General features: G+C 47.5%; 2 protein-coding genes across 4 annotated transcripts in view; one reads left to right on the forward strand and one right to left on the reverse strand.

Annotated features, from left to right (window-relative positions):
- The window catches only part of COLQ (collagen like tail subunit of asymmetric acetylcholinesterase), a 65,674-nt gene that overhangs the window by 26,876 nt on the left and 17,594 nt on the right, over window positions 1-21,204 (forward strand). For 2 of the 3 annotated variants that reach the window (XM_060149575.1, XM_060149576.1), the window contains exons 2-10: window positions 6,187-6,299; window positions 7,424-7,525; window positions 12,192-12,236; window positions 12,565-12,591; window positions 14,357-14,428; window positions 16,212-16,274; window positions 16,778-16,804; window positions 17,466-17,510; window positions 18,653-18,688. In XM_060149575.1, the coding sequence (XP_060005558.1) occupies window positions 6,187-6,299; window positions 7,424-7,525; window positions 12,192-12,236; window positions 12,565-12,591; window positions 14,357-14,428; window positions 16,212-16,274; window positions 16,778-16,804; window positions 17,466-17,510; window positions 18,653-18,688 (530 nt within the window). The remainder of the gene's footprint in view (window positions 1-6,186; window positions 6,300-7,423; window positions 7,526-12,191; window positions 12,237-12,564; window positions 12,592-14,356; window positions 14,429-16,211; window positions 16,275-16,777; window positions 16,805-17,465; window positions 17,511-18,652; window positions 18,689-21,204) is intronic. The other variant, XM_060149577.1, reaches the window with a different exon arrangement.
- Window positions 9,143-21,204, reverse strand: part of EAF1 (ELL associated factor 1) — a 49,038-nt gene continuing 36,976 nt past the window's right edge. Inside the window, exon 6 of the mRNA XM_060149578.1 lies at window positions 9,143-9,437. Coding sequence (XP_060005561.1) covers window positions 9,310-9,437 — 128 coding nt within the window. The 3' untranslated portion in view covers window positions 9,143-9,309. The remainder of the gene's footprint in view (window positions 9,438-21,204) is intronic.

Raw genomic sequence — 21,204 nt, forward strand, 5'->3', positions numbered from 1 at the left:
GCCTGCACAAGCCTCTTGGATAGCCTTGTCCACCAGCGGGCAGACAGCAGAAGCAAGAAGAACTACAATCCGTGAGCCTGCAGAGCAGAAACCATAATCACAAAAAGTCAGACAGAATGAAACAGCAGAGGACTATGTCCCAGATGAAGGAAGAAGCTAAAGCCCCAGAAGAACAAATAAGTAAATGGAGACAGGCAATCTGCCAGAAAAAGAATTCAGAGTAACGATAGTGAAGATGATCCAAGATCTCAGAAAAAGAATGGAGGCACAGACTGAGAAGATGCAAGCAATGTTTAACAAAGACCTAGAAGAACTAAAGAACAAACAAACAGAGATGAACAATACAATAACTGAAAGGAATCAATAGCAGAGTAACTGAGGCAGAAGAACGGATAAGTGAGCTGCAAGACAGAATGGTGGAAATCACTGCCACAGAACAGAATAAAGGAAGAAAGAATGAAAAGAAATGAAGACAGTCTAAGAGACCTCTGGGACAACATTAAATGCACCAACATTTGCATTATAGGGGTCCCAGAAGGGGAAGAGAGAGAGAAAAGACCTGAGAAAATATTTGAAGAGTAATAGCTGAAAACTTCCCTAACATGGGACAGGAAACAGTCACCCAAGTCCAGGAAGCACAGAGAGTCCCAGGCAGGATAAACCCAAGGAGGAACATGCCAAGACACATAGTAGTCAAACTGACAAAAATTAAAGACCAAGAAAGAATATTAAAAGCAATAAGGGAAAAGCAGCAGATAACATACAAGGGAACTCCCATAAGGTTATCAGCTGATTTCTCAGCAGAAGCTCTGCAGGTCAGAAGGGAGGGGCACAATATATTTAAAGTGATGAAAGGCTAGGACCTACAACCAAGAATTCTCTATTCAGCAAGGCTCTCATTCAGATTCGACGGAGAAATCAAAAGCTTTACAGACAAGCAAAAGCTAAGAGAATTCACCACCACAAGATCAGCTTTGCACCAAATGCTAAATGAACTTCTCTAAGCGGAAAAGAAAATGCCATGACTAGAAATAAGAAAATTACAAATGGAAAAGCTCACCAGTAAAGGCAAACATAAAGTAAAAGAAGGAAATCATCTGTGCAAAAATATGCTATCAAAATCAGCAATTGTGAGAAGGGAGAGTACAAGTGCAGGATACTGGAAATGCATTTGAAATTAAAAGACCAGCAACTTAAAACAATCTTGTTTATATACAGACTGCTATATCAAAACCTCATGGTAACTGCAAACCAAAAATCTACAATAGATACGCACACAAAAAGGAATCCAAACACAACATTAAAGTTAGTTGTCAAGTCACAAGAGAAGAGAACAAAAGAGGAAGGGAAGGAAAAGGACCTGCAAAAACAAATCCAAAACAATTAAGAAAATGGCACTAGGAACATACATATCGATAATTACCTTAAATGTAAATGGATTATATGCTCCAACCAAAAGACATAGATAGACTGGCTGAATGGATACAAAAACAAGACCTGTATATATGCTGTCTACAAGAGACCCACTTCAGATCTAGGGACACATACAGACTGAAAGTGAGGGGATGGAAAAAGGTATTCCATGCAAATGGAAATCAAAAGAAAGCTGGAATAGCAATACTCATATCAGATAAAATAGACTTTAAAATAAAGACTGTTACAAGAGACAAAGGACACTGCATAATGATCAAGGGATCAATCCAAGAAGAAGATATAACAATTGTAAGTATATATGCACCCAATATAGGAGCACCCCAATATATAAGGCAAATACTAACAGACATAAAATGAGAAACCAATAGTAACACAATAATAGTGGGAGACTTTAACACCCCACTTTCATCAATGGACAGATCATCCAGAGAGAAGATCAATAAGGAAACACAGGCCTTAAATGACACATTAGACCAGCTGGACCTGACTGATATTTATTGATCCCTCTACCCAAAAGCCACAGAATACACATTCCTCTCAAGTGCACATGAAACATTCTCCAGGATTGATCACATGCTGGGCCACAAAGGAAGCCTTGGTAAATTTAAGAAAATTGAAATCATATCAAGCATTTTTCTGACCACAACACTATGAGATTAGAAATCTACCACAAGAAAAAAACTGTAAAAAACACAAACATGTGGAGGCTAAACAATATGCTGCTGAACAACCAATGGATCACTGAAGAAATCAAAGAGGAAATTTCAAAAAGACAGGGTGAACAGATGCACAGAAGGAAGCATAAGAGAGGAGAGGGGGAGAAGAGGAGGGGGAGGGGGAGAGAGGGAGAGAGAGGAGGTGGGAGGGGGAGAGGAGAGAGGGGAGGGAGGGGAAGGAGAGGGGAAGAGAGAGGAGGGGGGAGGAGAAGAGGAGTGCCAGGAGTTTCAGTTCCTGCTCTTCCTAACATCTGGCAGCTTTATGATGAACCTCCCTTTTCTCCCACCTGAGCCGGTGTGAATGAACTTCTGCTTCTGGCAGTCAAAGTGGCCTGAATAGAACGTTATCTCTACCTGCTTTTCCTCCCTCCCCCTGGGGAGCCTTCCTCCTCCATCACCCCTGCCCCATCCAGTCCTTCAAGGCCTAGCTCTAGTGCCCCTGACTGCCCTAGACAGTTCCTGTCTGAATCTTCCCCAATCTTCCAGAGCTAGCAGGAATGCCACCTCCTCCAGAAAGGCTCCCATGTCCCTCCCAGCTGGTCATCACCTCTTCCTTGCTTCTCTGAATTCCCTCAGTTCCTTGTTAACTTACCTGGCCTGGGGCAGATGCTGCTTTTGTGTGGGAACCAGATTCTGTGGACTGTTCATGACCAAGCCAGTCTCCAAACATGGGATAAGCCAACAGTTTCTAATGGGGCCATTTTGTTTGTTTGTTTGTTTGTTTTTTATTTTTATTGAAGTATTTTATTGAATTACAAAGTTGTGTTAGTTTTTGGTATACAGCAAAGTGATTCATATATATATATATGAATATGAATATATATTCATATATATATGATATATACATATATATATCAGATTCTTTTCTATTATGGTTTATTACAGGATATTGAATATAGTTTCTGTGCTATACAGAAGGACCTTGTTGTTTATCCACTTTATATATAGTAGTTTGTATCTGCTAATCCCAGACTCCTAATTTATCCCTCCCCCATCTTTCCCCTTTGGTAACCATAAATTTGTTTTCTGTGTCTGTGAGTCTGTTTCTGTTTTGTAAATAAGTTCACTTGTATCATTTTTTTAGATTCCACATACAAGTGATATATTTGTCTTACTCTGACTTACGTCACTTAGTATGATAATCTCTATGTCCATCCATGTTGCTGCAGATGGCATTATTTCATTCTCTTTTATGGCCGAGTAGTATTCCATTGTATACATGTACCACATCTTCTTTATCCATCCATCAGTGGACATTTACGTTGCTTCCATGTCTTGGCAATTGTAAATAGTGCTGCGATGAACGTAGGGGTGCATGCATCTTTTTGAATTAGAGTTTTATCTAGGTATATACCCAGGAGTGGGATTGCTAGATCACATGGTAGCTCTATTTTTAGCTTTTTAAGGAAACTCCATACTGTTCTCCATAGTGGCTGTACCCATTTACATTCCCACCAACAGTGTAGGAGGATTCCCTTTTCTCCACACCCTCTCCAGCATTTGTTATTTGTAGACTTTTTGATGATGGTCATTCTGACTGGTGTGAAATGGTGCCTCATTGTAGTTTTGATTTGCATTTCTCTAATAAGTAGTGATGTTGAGCATCTTCTCATGTGCCTATTGGCAATCTGTATATCTTCTTTGGAGAAATGTCTATTTAGGTCTTCTGCCCATTTTTTGATTGGGTTGTTTGTTTTTTTGTTGTTGAGCTGTATGAATTGTTTGTGTATTTTGGAAATTAATCCCTAGTTGGTCGCATCATTTGCAAATATTTTCTCCCATTCTGTAGGTTGTCTTTTTGTTTTGTTTATGGTTTCCTTCGCTGTGCAAAAGCTTATTAGTTTGATTAAGTCCCATTTATTTATTTTTGCTTTTATTTCTATTGCCTTGGGAGACTGACCTAAGAAAACATTGCTACAATTTATGTCAGAGAGTATTTCGTGGGGCCACGTTGGAAATTTTCATTTTCAGTTGTCACAGTGGCTGAGGTGAGAGGTTTCCCGCAAAGAGTGGGACAGAATCATACATGAAGAGTGATTCCATGTCCCACATGACTCTGAAATGTCACATGGATGATACATACCCTGTATAATTATCTCATCCTAGAAACTGATTCTCTTTGACATCAAATTTGTTGAACGGTTGTAGTATGAAACTGAGTTTTCTGAGACTACAACTGCTGAGTAATGACTGTGCTTTGTTTGGTTGGGATTTTACCCAGTGTTTTTCATCATTTGAGAAAATCACATTGCACAGCGGGCACGTCACTTGAAGCATCTGTGTTGCCTCTACTGCACCTTGTGCATTCACTGCGGTTTCGCATATAGGTGCAAGCATCTAACTACATCATCATGTTTCCTGATGTGCTAGTGCCTGACCACTTATAGTCAAAATATGCCTGTATATATCATAAATCACTTTTCTGAGAGTTCTCTTTTATATTATATTCAGAGCACTATATTGATTTTTTAATTGTATAGGTATGTTGTATTATGTATGAATTTCATTTTAGGATAACAAAGGTGTCTTTAAAAATGTTCCTTGCCAATGGGGACATTGTGTCTGAGGGCGCTGAGGACCACTGGCCCTGCCAGTGGATGCTCCTCTGCTGGGTGTGAGGGTGTAGGTGTGCTCAGGGCAGTGATTCCCGGGGCGCTGGAGCTGACACAAGCCGCCCCACACCGGGTGCCTTCTGGGGAGCACCTTCTGGTTGCCTGGTGTGTGAGGCAAGTCCTGGATCCCAGGGCGGAAAGAGAAGACTAGCACTGTCCCCTGGGAGACAACACTGAAAACTGGGTTCAGGGCAAGAGGAGTGCAGGGGGTGGGGGGAAACCCGCCCATGTTCTGTGAGATCCAAGGTTTGGAGAAAGGGTGGAGATGGAGGTACCATCACGAGACCAAAACTGGGAGCTGGAAAATTACAGCTTTGGGCGATCATGGATCTCACTGCTATGAATGTTCTAGTACGTGTGTTGGGTGAACACATACTCACTTTTCCATCGGTAAACGCCTAGGAGTGAGTTGCCGAGCTATCGTATGTGCCTATGTTCAGCTTTAGTAGACAATGCCGAGAGTTTTCCAAAGAGGTTGAAGCAATTTCCACTCCCACCAGCCAATGCATGAGCCTGAATAGGAACCCTATTCAGCAGCATAAAAACGACAAGCAATGACCAGGAAACCTCTCACAGACACTGTGTAGAGCAAAAGAAGGACATAAGAATTCACGTTCATATAAAGTTCAAATATAGGCACAAGGACTCCCCAGGGCTAGCAGCCAGGGTGGTGTACAGGGAGCAGTGCAGAGACTGGACAGGAGCTGAAAGGGCTTCTAGAAGCCAGGGAGTTCTGTGTCTCCACCCAAGTGCTGGCTTCTAGGGTGTGTCCCCTTTGCAGGAATCCAGTGGGCTGTACACTTAGGATCCGTGTCCTTCCTGCCAGGTACACTTCAACACTGAACATGTACTAACACTGAACACGGGCATGTGACAAGGAAGCTGTAAGTATCCAGGGTCCTCTCTTCATCTCCTCACACCTGTGTCTGGAGACATTAAACCTTAGCTCTCCAGTGAGCATGGGTGACCTCGAATGTCTGTATAGAGTCTGGAGTCAAATCTATGTTTGAAATCCTGGCTCTGGGTCTGATCAGCGCTGCCCCCAGCCCTGCTGCCTTCCCCCTCAGAACAGTTCCTTCTGGGCACAGCATCAAGGGTATTAACAGACACTGCCTTCTCCCCAACTGTTGGGGGTACCTTATGAGTAAGTTTGAACTTGGCATTCCTTGTCCCATCTACAGAGTGACCAGTCAGTGTCTGGAGAAGCAGCCCTGGACCTCGTGATGGTCACAGTGGCCACACCATCTGTTCCTTTATCCAGTGAAGGCAGGGGAGGGCTAGATCAGATATAGGCAGGAGGTGTGCTCACACCCAACAGCCTGGAAATGAGACTCGAAAATGAGATGTAGTCTTCCCGGGCGCGGTGGACACCCAGAGGCCCTAGCACTGACCCCACGCTAATGAGCATTGTTTTCTCTGAACAGCCCTTCCCGGCCTGGATCAGAAGAAGCGTGGCGGCCACAGAGCATGCTGCCTGCTGACCCCCCCGCCACCCCCTCTGTTCCCACCACCGTTCTTCAGAGGGGGCCGAAGTCCGGTGAGTAGCTTTGGGCTCATGAGAGAGCAGACATGCAGGTCCCAGGGCCACCACACAGCTCACCTTCTCCCCCACTGCTCAGTGGGAGTCTGTCCGGAGGGATCTAGCTCTCTGCCCTCACGTGGCACGCGGAGCCCAGATTGGACATTTAGCTGTTTCTGGTACGTGTCTGTTCTCCCACCACCTTAAACAAGTGATGAAGGGAAATGCTTCTCAGCAGGGAATTGGACTTGGCAAGGTGTTCCATCCTCTCAAAAACATTGAGGTGAATTTATAACTTTCTGGTTATAAAGCTCCTATCAGTGGCTCGGACATGGAATTTTCCCTTCTGTCTTTCTTCTCCCCAAGTGTTTGTGAAATTCCCTTCCACAGCCCGAACTGAACTTACACCATATCCATGAGGTGACACAGGAAACAGTCCTGTGAGAGGGAACGGAAGTGGGGAGAGAGGAAAAGGTGAGGAAAGAGCAGGGTCGGAGAAGCTGACCTAGAAGATAGCTGGCCAGGGCATTTCAGGGATTTGAGATGGTCAGATCTTTCCAGAACCTCTTAGACCTGTACCCTCCAGTACAGTAACCACTGGCCCTATGTGACCAGCTCCAGTTGAGATGTGCTGAGTGTAAAATACACATTGGATGCATTTTATAAGAATGTAAAATATCTCAGTAATTTTTTTACATTGAATATACATTGAAGTAATAATACTTGGGATATATTGGGTAAGATAAAATACTTATTAAAATTGATTTCACTTGTTTCCTTTTACCTTTTTTATGTGGCTACCAGGACATTTTGAACTATATAGGATGTCTCGCATTGGTGGCTCACATTATATTTCTCTTGGACGGTGCTGTCCTGGACATTGGATAAAAGCCCCTGAGTGAGCTTCCTAACTCCATCTGAGAGGTCATTATCTCTCTGTAATCCATTCAAACCAGGTTCATCTCAGAGCAGATGAGAGAATGGAAACTGGGGACCCAGAGGTCGCCTTCTTGAGATGCCCACTGGGTGTCAGGGAAACGCCAGCCTCAGGGGCTGGGCTGTAGAACAGGTCTGTGTCCAGGAGGTAACCATTCTTCTGTCCCCTAAGTCTGACCTGTAACCTGTGTCGCTTTGCCTTGAAGCTTCTCTCCCCAGACATGAAGAATCTCGTCCTGGAACTGGAGACCACACGGCCCCCATGCGTGCAAGGGTCGCTCAGCTCCCCCGGGCCTCCGGGGCCCCAGGTCGGTGCATCCCCCAGGCCCTACCCTGCTGTCCTCTATTCAGAGCAGGGATGCCCTCTGGGCAGAGCTGCCCCTTTTCAGGTGACATGGGGTTGTCTTCCTGCCCTGGAGGAACCACATGGACAGAACACTGGTTCATCTCTGGGGGATTCTGCCTCCCAGCCTTGACGACCTCCTCCACACAATGGGGATAATAACTTCCCTTGCAGTACTGGATTTGGGGGGTGACGAAGTGAGCTGCTTGGTCGCTTGGCCACCCCCCTAAGTGGTGATAATGGGTGTGGTTATTATTATAGTTATCACCAGACAAACATTTGATGACAATGTGACCCCACCAGTGGACCCAGAGGCACCTGCATTCAGGCCAGAAAAATGGAGGTAACAGGGAACTTGTTACCCTGAGCTCAGTTTGGCCCCCAGATACTGGCACCACGTAGCTGGCCTCTCCCCACCAAAGCTCAAGTAAGAGTGAGAAGCAGGCAAAATGCTAGAGAAAGGATTTTCTAGGCAGACAAAGAGTACCCTCCAGAGACCCTGTCTCACGGACTCCTGGCCCCTCTGGCCGGCCTGGGAGAGGGGGTCCATCGAGGAGGAACATCCCTCAGCCTGGGGTCTGGGCCTGCTATGGGGACGGGAAAGAGGAATTATGTCACCCTTCCTGGGGAACCCCTCCTGTGGCTTTCCATCATGGGAAGAAGACCAGACAAACTCCTCACCCTGGGAGCAAAGCCCCACACGCAGGGACCCGTTATCTCCTGCATCAGCTCAAATGACCACCACTGCCCACTCAATGTAGCCACAGTGCACCTGTTGAGTCCTCAAGCACCCGAAGCTTGCTCCAGCCTTAGGGCCCTGAGGCTTGTGGCTCCGGCCGTTTGGCACGCTCTGCCTTCTGATTTTCACCATGGCCAGCTCCTTTGTCCCTCAGCACTCAGTGTGCCCGCCACCTCCTCAGACACGTCTGCTCAGCCACTCCGCCTGCAGTACTCTCCCCGTCACTCTCCACCCAATGACCTATTTTTTTTCTCGGCAGAGTTTTCTCACGTTGTTACGGTTTTCTTAGTTTTTGTTCCTTTGGTCTCCCTTTCATAAAATGTCAGCTCTGTGGCTGGGGTTGGCAAACTATGGCCAGGGGTCCAAGCTGGCTTTTTTTTGTAGTTAAATATTATCGTCTCTGGCTGCTTTTGCACTAACGGGTAGAGTTGAGTAGTTGTGACAGAATTGCTATATCAGAGCCAAAGCCTAAGATACCTCTTATCTGGCTTCTTACAGAACCAGTAAACTGACCCCTGGTCTTGCGAGCAGGGACATTGTCTACCTTGCTCATGCTGTGTGCCCAGCCCACACCAGTGCCCGGGATGTAGACCTTCCCCATCAATATTTGTTGAATGCAATGAGGAAAACAGGTGGACCAGAGCTGCCACAGAGGGGCTGGGGAGTCTGCATAAAGGCATGGTGGGCACCCGAGGGTCAGCTCTGGGGGGATTTCTATCTTCCCAGCCTTGAAGTCCATGCTGACAGCAAGTGATAGCACATGAGAAACGATGCTGAAAGCTCAGCCTCCCTGCACTGGTGCCGAATCAAATCTCAGAGACAGAGTTTTGGGTGAAGTAGAAGAGGACAGCTTTATTACTTTGCCAGGCAAAGGGGGCCACAGCGGGCTAATGCCCTCAGAACTGTGTGTCCCAACCCCAGAGGACTGGACGAAGAGTTTTATAACAGTGGTTCAAGGGTGGGGTCTCTGACAAGATTAGGGTGTGAGCAGGGCCTGCCCTCCTTTAACCTCATCTCCTCACCTTGATGAGCTTCTCTGGTCCCTTTAATCTTGCCTCAGGTGGTCTCCTGGCTGCTCGTCCTTTGTTCGAATCCACCCTTTGGAACTCAGGGAAGGTCATAGAGGCTGGAGTCTTGCCTACAAGGAACAGGGGAGAGTAAGGCCAGACACTATAAAGCTCTTAGAGGAAAACATAGGCAGAACACACTATGACATAAATCACAGCAAGATCCTTTTTGACCCCCTTCCTAGAGAAATGGAAAAAAAACCAAAAATAAGCAAATGGGACCTAATGAAACTTCAAAGCTTTTGCACAGCAAAGGAAACCATAAACAAGATGAAAAAACAACCCTCAGAATGGGAGAAAATATTTGCATATGAAGCAACTGACAAAGGATTAATCTCCAAAATTTACAAGCAGTTCATACAGCTCAATATCAAAGAAACAAACAACCCATTCCAAAAATGGACAGAAAACCTAAACAGACATTTCTGCAAAGAAGAGATACAGATTGCCAACAAACACATGAAAGGATGCGCAACATCACTAACCATTAGAGAAATGCAAATCAAAACTACAATGAGGTATCACCTCACACCAGTCAGATTGGTCATCATCAAAAAATCTAGAAACAATAAATGCTGGAGAGGGTGTGGAGAAAAGGGAACCCTCTTGCACTGTCGGTGGGAATGTATATTGATATAGCCACTATGGAGAACAGTATGGAGGTTCCTTGAAAAACTAAAAACGGAACTACCATACGACCCAGCAATCCCACTACTGGGCATATACCCTGAGACAACCATAATTTGAGAAGAGTCATGTACCACAATGTTCACTGCAGCTCTAAATAGCCAGGACATGGAAGCAACCTAAGTGTCCATCGACAGATGAATGGATAAAGAAGATGTGGCACATATATACAATGGAATATTACTCAGCCATAAAAAGAAACGAAATTGAGTTGTAGTGAGGTGGATGGACCTAGAGCCTTTCATACAGAATGAAGTAAGTCAGAAAGAGAAAAACAAGTACCATATGCTAACACGTATGTATGGAATCTAAAAAAAAAAAAAAACAGAAAAGAAGGTTCTGAGGAACCTAGAGGCAGGACAGGAATAAAGACGCAGACATAGAGAATGGACTTGAGGACACGGGGAGGGGGAAGGGTAAGCTGGGATGAAGTGAGAGAGTGGCATGGACATATACACACTACCAAATGTAAAATAGATAGCTAGTGGGAAGCAGCCGCATAGCACAGGGAGATCAGCTCGGTGCTTTGTGACCGCCTAGAGGGGTGGGATAGGGAGGGTGGGAGGAAAGGAGATGCAAGAGGGAAGAGATATGGGGATATATGTATATGTATAACTGATTCACTTTGTTATAGAGCAGAAACTAACACACCATTGTAAAGCAATTATACTCCAATGAAGATGTTAAAAAAAAAGAAACAGGGGACAAAAAAAGGCCTCCGTGCCTGGGACCACCACAGTCCCTGCTCGGTTTCAGAACCCACAGCGAACCCATGGGAAGGGGGTCCCTGCTGCTCCCAGACTTCGGTCTCCAGCCCCATATGCATGCCTCCAACCTCGTGCAATCCCACGTGTGTCACTCCGAGGCTGTGCTGCCAACTCTGGGGACACAGTGTGAAGACCAGCAACACTGGCGTCACCTGGGAACTTGCTGGAAACGCAGAATCTCACCCTCCCCTCCTCCATCCCACATCCTTCAACCAGAATCTGCATTTTAACAAGACCCTCCAGAGGAAATCAGTCCATATCAAAGTTTGGGAAGTGCTGAGCTAGGGAGAGCACAATGGCCTGATACATAGTTCTCGTCCATTTCAAGAAAATGGAAAAAAGTGAGGCTTGGAAAAGAAAAAAGAATGGAACTGAAACTCTCCCTCCTCCCGTCCCTAAAACAGGAGAATAAACCAAAGATAGTGGTTCCCAAACTTTTCTGCACATTAGAATCCCCTGGGATTCCTGTGTCCCTCGGGAATTTTAAAAGATCCCCAGGGGTTTCTAATGTGCAGAGAGGCTTAGGAACCCCTGGCTGAGGGGTTGTTGGTCATCTGGACAAGCCTCATAGAAATCCTGTTTCAGACGTGCGTGAGGCGTGCTCACCTGCAGATCTTGGGGATGAAGTGGTGGCCTGGGGGTTTTGGTGGATTCCTCTCTGCTGTCATGGGGAGTTTGGAAGACAGTTGGCCAACTGAGCATTTCATAGGCGCGTACGCTGAAGGCAGCTGCGTCCTGCCATAGGGGGTGTCAAGCTTTAGTGCGACGGGCCCTGGAGTCCCCGAGCTGGACTCAGCCCCACTCCCGTGGCCGGGCCGTGGGACAAAAACGCACTCTTCACATCTTAAAACAGAAGACTTTTGCTGTACCTAGTACCCATAGATCCACCATGGGAATTTCTGTGTCAGCTGCTCCTGCGAGCAAAGCCTAACTTCCGTCTTGTCTGGGCCGCAGGGAAACTTGGTAAGAGCAGCCGAAAAGACGTGAGAGGTGGTGCAGCATCTCGTTGTCAGCAAATAGCATATCTTCGCGTCTCTTTAGCTGCTCTCACCAAGCACTCAGGATGTTTCAGGCAACCCAAGAATTCCAGGGAGAAAATGAAAATCACAGAGAGTAGGTGTGTGACCATTCATTACAATGGTGCTGCTGGAAACAGCCTAGAGAAAGCAAGAAGAGGGGGCCTAGGGAGGAGGGGCCTGGGCTGGAGAGTGTGGAGTGTCCTTCCTGCCGTGTCTGGAGCCCTGAATCTGCAGAGAGAAGGAGGCTGCTGAGGAGCTAGGGCCCAAGGAGCCCCTCCCGGCCTTGGCTTCCTCCCACCGGCCTGCCTTGGGCTCATGCATGCTTTCTTCACTTCTTATCTTGATCGTGTAGGGCCCGCCTGGGCTTCCCGGCAAGACAGGACCAAAGGGAGAAAAGGTACGAACCACCTGTGTCTTCACCCCACCTCTCCTTGGTAGTTCCAGCCTGTTTTCTGGGGGCGCCACTGAGGGTTTGCAAGCTCAGATTTCAAAGCACGTGCTAATCCTGCCTTAGTGCGTGAGGATGGGCTCTGGGGTGACTGGGCTGCTGAAGGTGTGGGAACCCGCCAGTGCATCTGGGGGGCCCCCTGACGTGGCAGGGGTGCTGTGAACCTCCAGGTGACCACGCCGCATGGGCATGCCCGCTCATCAGCCCTGCTAAGCCCTCTGATTCCAGAACTTTTCCTCCAAAGCAGCCTCTGCTTACCTGTCTTCTCCATCCACAGGGGGAGCTTGGCCGACCGGGAAGGAAGGTATGGTCCATGCTGTTCTGTCAGCATTAGGCGGGCAGCTGTGCTCGGTGTGCATGAGTGTGCGCACTCCTAGGGGTGGGGACCAGCTGCCCACCTCCGCGGCCCTGATACCCAGATGGCTGATGACAGCACTGCCATCCTGATGAGGACAGTAGTGACTGGCATTCGGACTTCTGCCAGAGGCTGCCAAGCCTGGCCAGATTTCCCCCAGCCTCACACCACCTCATCCTGCCATCCATCAGAGAAACCCTCCAAGGCCTCAGCCAGTGGCACCAAATGACTCTCACTGTCAATTTGATTAAAGTGGAGTAAAGTGTCAGACAGAAACAAATGGCTTTGCTTTAAGGCCCAGCTGAAATAAATGGCAGTTACTTCAGGTCACAGGGACTCAGTAAACCAAACACATGTTATTAAGGTTCTCATTAGTGTCAGGAAGGAGTCAACCCCCTGCCGCTTGCTGTAGTCAATGGATGCTGGCACTGAAATTGTAGGTCTTGGTGATATAGAAGAAGGTTCAAAACTTTGGCCAAGAAAGAGGCCTCTGGTTCTAAATATAAATTACTATTTTCCCCGTTAAATGTTTTATTCAAATACTTTCACTATCAATAAAAGCCTCAAACAGACCTTTGTAAGGCAAAGTTCCAACCCTTTAAGGCACAGCTGACCACTCCAGTCAAGGCCCAGCGGTCGACTGAAGTGCTGGGCTGGGAGGATTCTGCCATCGTCTCCATGCTCAGGACTAACAAGGGCCGTGATTGATTAGTGATGTCTGCCATGGATGAGGAAGGCAGGAGCAGGAACTAGTACACATGCCAGTGCCTGTGATGTCTGGGTAGGGGCTGAGCCTTCCACATCTCCAGCTTGGCTAACTGAAATTAGCCAGTGGGTGCAGAGGGCAACATAGACCCCAAGTCGCTGCTCCCATGCTCTCTTGCAGGGCTTACTCTTCCATAGCTCCTTGGCTTACGTTGGATTCCCTAGACACAGAGATAGAGATGGTCCATGCCATGTGCAAGTGAATTAATGATTAAGGGAGCTCTTTCCAGAGGAGCCTGAGGGGAGGGGAGACCCAGATGGGGCAGGGAAAGAAACCCACCGTGGGGTGGTATCAGATGACATCCAACTTCAGTCTCATCCCTAGGGGAGCTCTGGAGTGTGAATGGCACCAGAGAATTTGTCCTGCCTTACCTTGATGTAAGGGGGCTGGGCTGTTGGCTGCAGGAAGGGGAGGTACATCAATTGCTGGGCAGCTCCAATTGCCCCCGGCAAACCCACACTGGCAGGTTGTAAGAAGGAAAGTGTTGGTACAGCAAGGAAGGTAGCCCCTGGGAAATGGGCATGCTAAGCAGCGGGGAAAGACCTTGAGGGAGTACCCCCAGCATCTGCTGCTGCTCTCCAAACATAATCCTCTCCCCTCCTACACTGCCTCCTTGGGGAGAACCTATGGGAATGCAGGGGACATTTGGGTGGATGGGTAGAGATGATAACGATCGAAGAACCAAGAAGTTTAGAATCCCTTCCCTACCACCTTCCATTTCTTGAATAGAAAAGTCTTGTGTGTCGACATAATGTGACACCAAGGGCTTTAACTCATACCCGAGTGGCCCAACTTTCTAGGCCATCAGTCTTTGGAGGGTGGGGATGAGGGTCCTGGGGCCATGCTTGGAGGCCCCATACTCCCCTCTAGGCCACAGAGACAAATCTGTGTTTTTAGAGGGAGGGAAACAAACCCAGTTGTCCTGACTTTTGTTCTCTGTCTTTGAAGGGCAGACCCGGCCCCCCAGGTGTTCCTGGCATGCCTGGGCCTGTTGGCTGGCCCGGCCCTGAAGGCCCCAGGGTAAGTGTGGCAGCTCTCAGGGCTCCAGTGACATCAGAACTGGAGGGGAGAAGATGGCGGCTCCCCAGGCCCCTGGCACATAGTCGGTGAAACTCACTTCCTCCAGATGGGGAGGAAGGAGAGAGCCTGAGGACTGACCCGAGGTCCCTATACACTTCCTCCTTTGCTTGGACTGCAAGACGTTGGTCAGTCCCACAGCTCAGCTTCCGTGAGAGGAGAAACGAGGGGCTGCCACCTCTTTCCCAGGGGCCCTGTGCTCCTTTGTCCTGAGAGTTAGTGTGTAATTCTTTGGTTCCCTGAGATGACGCAAGAGGGGCTTGTGCCTGGGAAGCTGTTGGCCTGTCATGCAGGAGGTGGAGGGTGAGGGCATGGGAGTTGGGGGCTGGAACAACGGAAATCCTATATTCACAGAGGGATTGCCAAATGCTGGTGAAATCCCCGTCCTCAGACAGGTTAGGAAAAGCTAATACATCCACACCCATGTCTTTTTACACACTTTGGTCATAGACTATTGGGTGCAGAGGTCACAACTCTGAACTTTGACCTGCAGAAGTCAGGGGTGAGCAGGTGAATGTCACTGTCTGCTCTGACTCACTTATTGGCTGTATTTATTCTGAGAATAGAAAATTGTTCCCAGTCCTCTTAGGAAAAGTCCCAAGGATATTACTTTAAAAATCCACTGTATAGAGCTGAGCTGTCCAATATGGCAGCCACTAGCCACATGTGGCTACTGAACCCTTGAAACATGCCTAGTGCCACTGAGGACCTGAATATTTAATTTTAATGAATTTAAGTTTGCATTTAAAAACCCGTACTCAATTCAGTTGGTTGAAAATATATAAGTATTTTGGAGTAAATTGAGTATGTGAATCTGCTTTTTTAACTATAAATTTTTTGAAATCTAAATACAGATCAAGTATTTTAGATGAAAATTTAGCACCTGAATTGAGATGTGATTTAAATGTAAAATACATAACAGATTTCAAATATTTATTATGAAAAATGGAATGTAAACCTCTTATGAATAATTTTTACATTGATGGCATGTTTAAAATGATAATTAGATTAAATTAATTAGAGTAAATAAAATATGTTGTTAAAGTTAATTCCATCTGTTTAGTTTTACTTTTAATGTGACTTCTAAAAAAAGTTTAATATTAAGCATGTGGTTCACCTTATATTTCTACCGTTTAGCGCTGGTTAAAGTTTTTTAGCACAAAGGGCACTGAAAGTTCCAACTGTAAACCATTCTGAGGGGTAACAGATCCCACCCATGAATCCTAGTCCCCTGCCTCCATAGTATATACCCAGAGGCTTGATGTTCACTCTGCTTGGCTGCAAACGTAGGGTAAGAGTATATGGAAACATCAGAAAGGCCCTCACTATGCAAAGAGTAGAGCAGATGTAGTTTTTTGGGGGTGCGGATACCTTGTCCTTTGAGGCCCCAGTGCCTGCATGCTCTCTCCCCCTCCCTTTCCCAGCCTTCTCTGGGAGAAGATCAAACATCAGTCAATTTACAACATGTTAGTGAGCATTTAGTTTGAAGATCTGCTCTACCTTGGACAATTTCATTCTATGTTTCATGTCAAATACCAGAATGAAGTGTGGAGTCTGTAGTCTTGGGCCCCTGGGAGCCAGCAAGGGAGGATTTGGGGTCCTCAGATTCACAGGCCAGCCCCAGTGTCCCCAGTTCTATCCTGATCTTGCCCACGCCTTTCCTGGTTCAGTTTCTCTAGGAAATGTCACAGTAGGTCTTTTTTCCCCCTTCTTCTGATTCCCACAGGGTGAAAAAGGTGACCTGGGGATGATGGGCTTGCCAGGGTCAAGAGGACCAATGGGCTCCAAGGTCAGTGTGTTGGTCCAGATAGATTTTTCCAGGTCTTCTTACTAAGGTTCTGGAGCAGCTGATGTCTATAAAGTGGGGACTGTGTGGCTGCCGTCCTGGGCTGGGGATTGTCACAGATATTGGAGAGTCCCTTGCCAGAGTGTGCTTATCTTTACCAGCCCTTTGGGGGACATCGTGTCCTGGGACACAGGGGCAGAGGGATGCCATTCCTGCCATTATCTTGGGCAGCGAGGGTCAAGCCGCTGGACAACAAAGCAGATGGAAACCTTTGTTCGGACCTTTGGGAGACTAAGAAAAGCAGTGTTCTTTTTAGCCCTGGTTTAAACACAACCCTCAGGGACATCTTTGTATTTACTGCTGCAACTCCCCCACGCCCCCCAAAAAACGTGCAGCCCGATGTGGAGACACATCTCACCACCACATACAGGGATGGCTTCCACTCTTGCACCAAACCCAAAGGTCCTACAGGGCTGATTGTCAATTCACCTTCTGCTTTCTTTTAGGGCTACCCTGGATCCAGAGGGGAAAAGGTTGGTGCTTGTCTCTGATGGCTCCCCAGAGCCTGGTCTGGGCTGTTGGGTCTGGGGTCAGTGATGAGCAGAGGATGGGCCCAGGGGTCTCTTTAGTCAGCGACTGCAGCCACCACTCCTAGATATTACGCTGTCCTTTTTCAGGGGGCTGCGAGACAGGAGTGAGGGGCCTCCTAGCCAGGGCAAGTGGGTTAGGGAGGAGCTCCCGGAGGAGGTGGAAGCCCCTCAGGCGGGGCAGTGAGAGCTGAAAGTTGTGCCAGGTGCAGCGTGAACACAGCTGACACGGGGTGCTGCACAAAAATGGCAGATGTGTTCTTAGAGCAAGCTTCTACCACACAACCTTCTTGTCTGTCAAAAACGGAGCAAAACCCAAAAAACCCAGCCAGAGCCTGGGGACAAATTTCCTAGAGGATAAGAGAAAATCTGGGACCCGGAATTTTCTGTGGGTTGTCCTTTATCAGTGTAGAGGTCTTTGAGGTCAAAATAGAAGTTTATCTCACAAAGCATGCCTTCCCTGGGCCAGTCTCCTAACCTCTGAGCCTGTTTCTTTGCCTGGGAAGTGAGGGTGCTGACCTATGGAGCTTTCAGTTTGAAATGCTCCAGTTCCCCCTCCCCCACAATGGAGTTAACTCATCGACTCTCTCCTGTGGTTTCCTCCTAGGGATCCAGAGGTGAAAGGGGTGACTTGGGTCCCAAAGGAGAAAAGGTAATGGGCATTGCATAAAAATGATAAACTTCAACAGAAATGGCAGCCCCTGCCCACCCCCATCTTGCAGGCTGACTGGCTGAATGAATGAATGAATGAATGGCTGACTGACTGACTGACTGTCAGAATGACTAACCAACTGACTCTCTGACTGACTAGCTGGCTGGCTGACTGGCTGACTGGCTGTTTGTCTGACTGACTGATTGACCAACTGACTGACTGGCTGACTGACTGATCGGCCAGCTGACTGACTGGCTGACTGGCTGGCTGACTGACATTGACTGACTGACTGACCGACTGGCTGACTCTCTGTCTGTCTGTCTGTCCAACTCACTGGCTAGCTGACTGGCTGACTGACCAACTGGCTGATGGCTGGCTGGCTGGCTGGCTGGCTGGCTGACTGGCTGGCTGACTGACTGGTTGTCTGACTGACTGGCTATCTGACTGACTGACTGACTGACCGACTGTCTGAATGTCTGACTGTCTGACTGACTGACTGTATGGCTGGCTGGCTGACTGACCGACTGTCTGACTGACTGACTGGCTGACTGGCTGGCTGGCTGACTGGCTGGCTGGCTGGCTGACTGACTGACTGGCTGGCTGACTGACTGACTGTCTGACTGTCTGACTGGCTGGCTGGCTGGCTGACTGACCGACTGGCTGACTGACCGACTGGCTGACTGGCTGACTGGCTGACTGGCTGACTGACTGACTGACTGACTGGCTGACTGGCTGACTGGCTGGCTGGCTGGCTGACTGACTGACTGGCTGGCTGACTGACTGTCTGACTGTCTGACTGGCTGGCTGGCTGGCTGACTGACCGACTGGCTGACTGACCGACTGGCTGACTGACTGACTGACAGATTGACTGGCTGACTGGCTGGCTGGCTGGCTGACTGACCGACTGGCTGACTGGCTGACCGACTGGCTGACTGGCTGACCAGCTGACCGACTGGCTGACTGGCTGACTGGCTGACCGACTGGCTGACTGGCTGACTGACTGACTGACTGACTGACCGACTGGCTAACTGGCTGGCTGGCTGACTGACAGGACTTTATCTTGAAGAGCTGACCAAACTCTTCCTCAGCCCTTTCAAGCATTATTTCAGAGGGAGTCACTGTGTTTGTTGTTCTCTTCACAGGGTTTCCCAGGACTTCCTGGAATGTTGGGGCAGAAAGTAAGTACCTAGAAGTAGTAAAAATAGGTCTCAGTAACAAATTAGACCTTCCAAGCACAGCGAAAAGAGGTCTGCCTCTCCATTCATCAGGCATGAAAAGCGGGTTTCACTGTGGAAGTTTCTGGTTTGAAAGGGGAGCAAGTTGTTGAATGCATCAGTGGGACCTCCCTCCAGCTCAGTGGGAGGAAGGGATTCCCCATCTGAGGGCAGAGAGGCGTTCCCTGCATCTTCTGTCTGTCAGAGGGCTATGGGACTGTTCAAAATCAGAAAGCTTTGTGCCCGGGCACTCAGACTGGAGCAGCAGTGCTCAAGGGCCCTGGCGTGGGTTTGAGACCACTGCTGCCTGCACCCAGCTCAGCGCTCCTTCAAGGGGGCACATGCATTGCCGGAGGCCCACAGAGTTATTTTAGTGGGTGACAGCTAAAACATTTTTTATTTGATAGGTAAATTTATTATCTATTTAAGTATTTAGTGGGATTTGCTTGGGACAAGGCTTAATAAAAAAGGAGTTAGTTTGGTTGACTTAAAGAAAAAATATTCAGTGAATAACAATAGAATGGTGTGCAGATGTGACAAAAACTGTGAAAGTGGCAACTGAGTGACAGACTTTTTTTTAACTTTTACTTAAAGTTAAGGAAGAGGTATGGGGGGGGCGAGGGAAGTGTCAGAGAAAGGGTGCTTGAATGATCACTTAGGACAACCACCATCACAATGGTGGTCCCTCATGCTGTAAGGCACTGACATTGGAAACTTATTTTTGCCTAAGCCTCAGAGCACGATATTCTTCAAACAGGCAAATGGGATGCTTTCTTAGAACTCTAAAGTGTTTTCAAGTTCGCCTTAAAATTTTATTTTCCAAACCTGAATGAACAATTTTTATCTGACTTTCTCTTGTCAGTAGATCATATTTAAATAATTTCAATCATCCGACATGATTATAATTTATCACTGCCTAAAGCTGTCAAAACCTCTGTCTCTGCTACCTACGTAGAGTGTTGGGTTAAAAATAAATAGATTAATTATATAAGCAAGTGAAAGCAGACATTAAGAGAGACAAATAATTTTATTTTAAAACAGTCTAGGTTTTCATTCAGTGCAACAGTGGACATACATTCCTGTAAAATTAAGTATGACAGCTTCTCTGGTCTCTGCACCATTTACTAGACTTGCCATACAGAGTTCTCTCTCCCTCTCAGGGCAGCCTGTTTAAGACAGAGCTGATGTGATGACCATAATTAGGTCTTTGGAGAGAAATTAGATCAAGACATTACTGGCTGCTTCCAGCTGGTGAAGAGAAGGACCACACTTTCTTCAGACTATCTTTTCCAAAAAATTATGCTGTTTATGCTGCTGTTTTCTCCCAGCCAAACAAGATACCTCTCAGCCCCCTCTAAACAGCCAAGGAAAATTATGCAAACATCTCCATGGCCACAGAGAATCCACCCTATCCTAGCAGGCCGAAGGATGTGACGGACGGGAAAGAAATCGTAGGTTTAGGGACAATTCTCGGTGAGGCAAAGTGTTGGTAGCTTGACAAATTCATTATACTGGCTGAGCCAACAGGTAATTTCAGCGCTTTATGCTTGGTCCTTACTGTGTATTGGTGTTCCCTGGAATCTTCCATTGTGTTGTACCTCCTCTGGCCTCCCTGGGAGAAGTCGTCCGGGCGTTTATCCTCGTCTGAGTGGCCGGGTCAGCTCTTCACGGGCACCAGCTGTGGCCTAACAGAAACTCTCATGGCTGCTGTTGCTAAGCTTAGCTGGTGTGGTGTCTTCTGGGATATGGAGGGGTTACTGGGGGTAGGAAGGATGCCCTGTGGGGTGGGTTCCTGAGCCGAAGAAGCCACCAGTGGGCCTGGAATCCTGGAAGAGCACGGGGAAGGAGGGGATGAACCAAAATGGAGAGACAGGTTTTACAAAAGGCTGGCCTTAAACTCTGGAACTCCGCAGTTGGTACATGTGGTTCCAATGGTTCCAAATAGAGCTTTTCAATTAGGACTGTTGCTTACGCTGCTTTCCGTGCCTTTTACAATAACTAGATTGAGTATGTGAACATGTGTCTGGAACATCTCTCCCACTAAGAGTTTTTATCTGAATCAAATGGGAGTGAGGTGGAACTCAAACCAGCTTTTTACTGAAGAGTGGGGAATTATATAACGTGAGCACAAACATCCCAAAGATGATAGTCGTCAAAACTGTGTCCAATCATTCAAAAACCCATAGATCTGAATTTGTGCTAAAAACAAAGCAAAGCACAGCATACAATTTCAACTAAGAGAGAAGGCATTTCCCCCATCGGTGTCCCAGGCACAGGGGACTGAAATGCAGGCGCCTCCCACCCTAGCCTCTCTGGATGGGGATTTAGGAACCAAAATGTGTGCTGCCTGGCAGCTGTCTCTTTCAGATAGTGACCTCCCCACCCACGGTAACATTCTCCTTCCCGTCCTCTTCCTTGAAAAACTTCTCTCCCTTCACACGACCTCATCGCTCTCCCAACCTCCCAGAGCAGCCCGCCTG

Source organism: Lagenorhynchus albirostris, chromosome 5 (assembly GCF_949774975.1).
Source record: "Lagenorhynchus albirostris chromosome 5, mLagAlb1.1, whole genome shotgun sequence".
In the NCBI taxonomy this organism is placed as follows: domain Eukaryota; kingdom Metazoa; phylum Chordata; class Mammalia; order Artiodactyla; family Delphinidae; genus Lagenorhynchus; species Lagenorhynchus albirostris.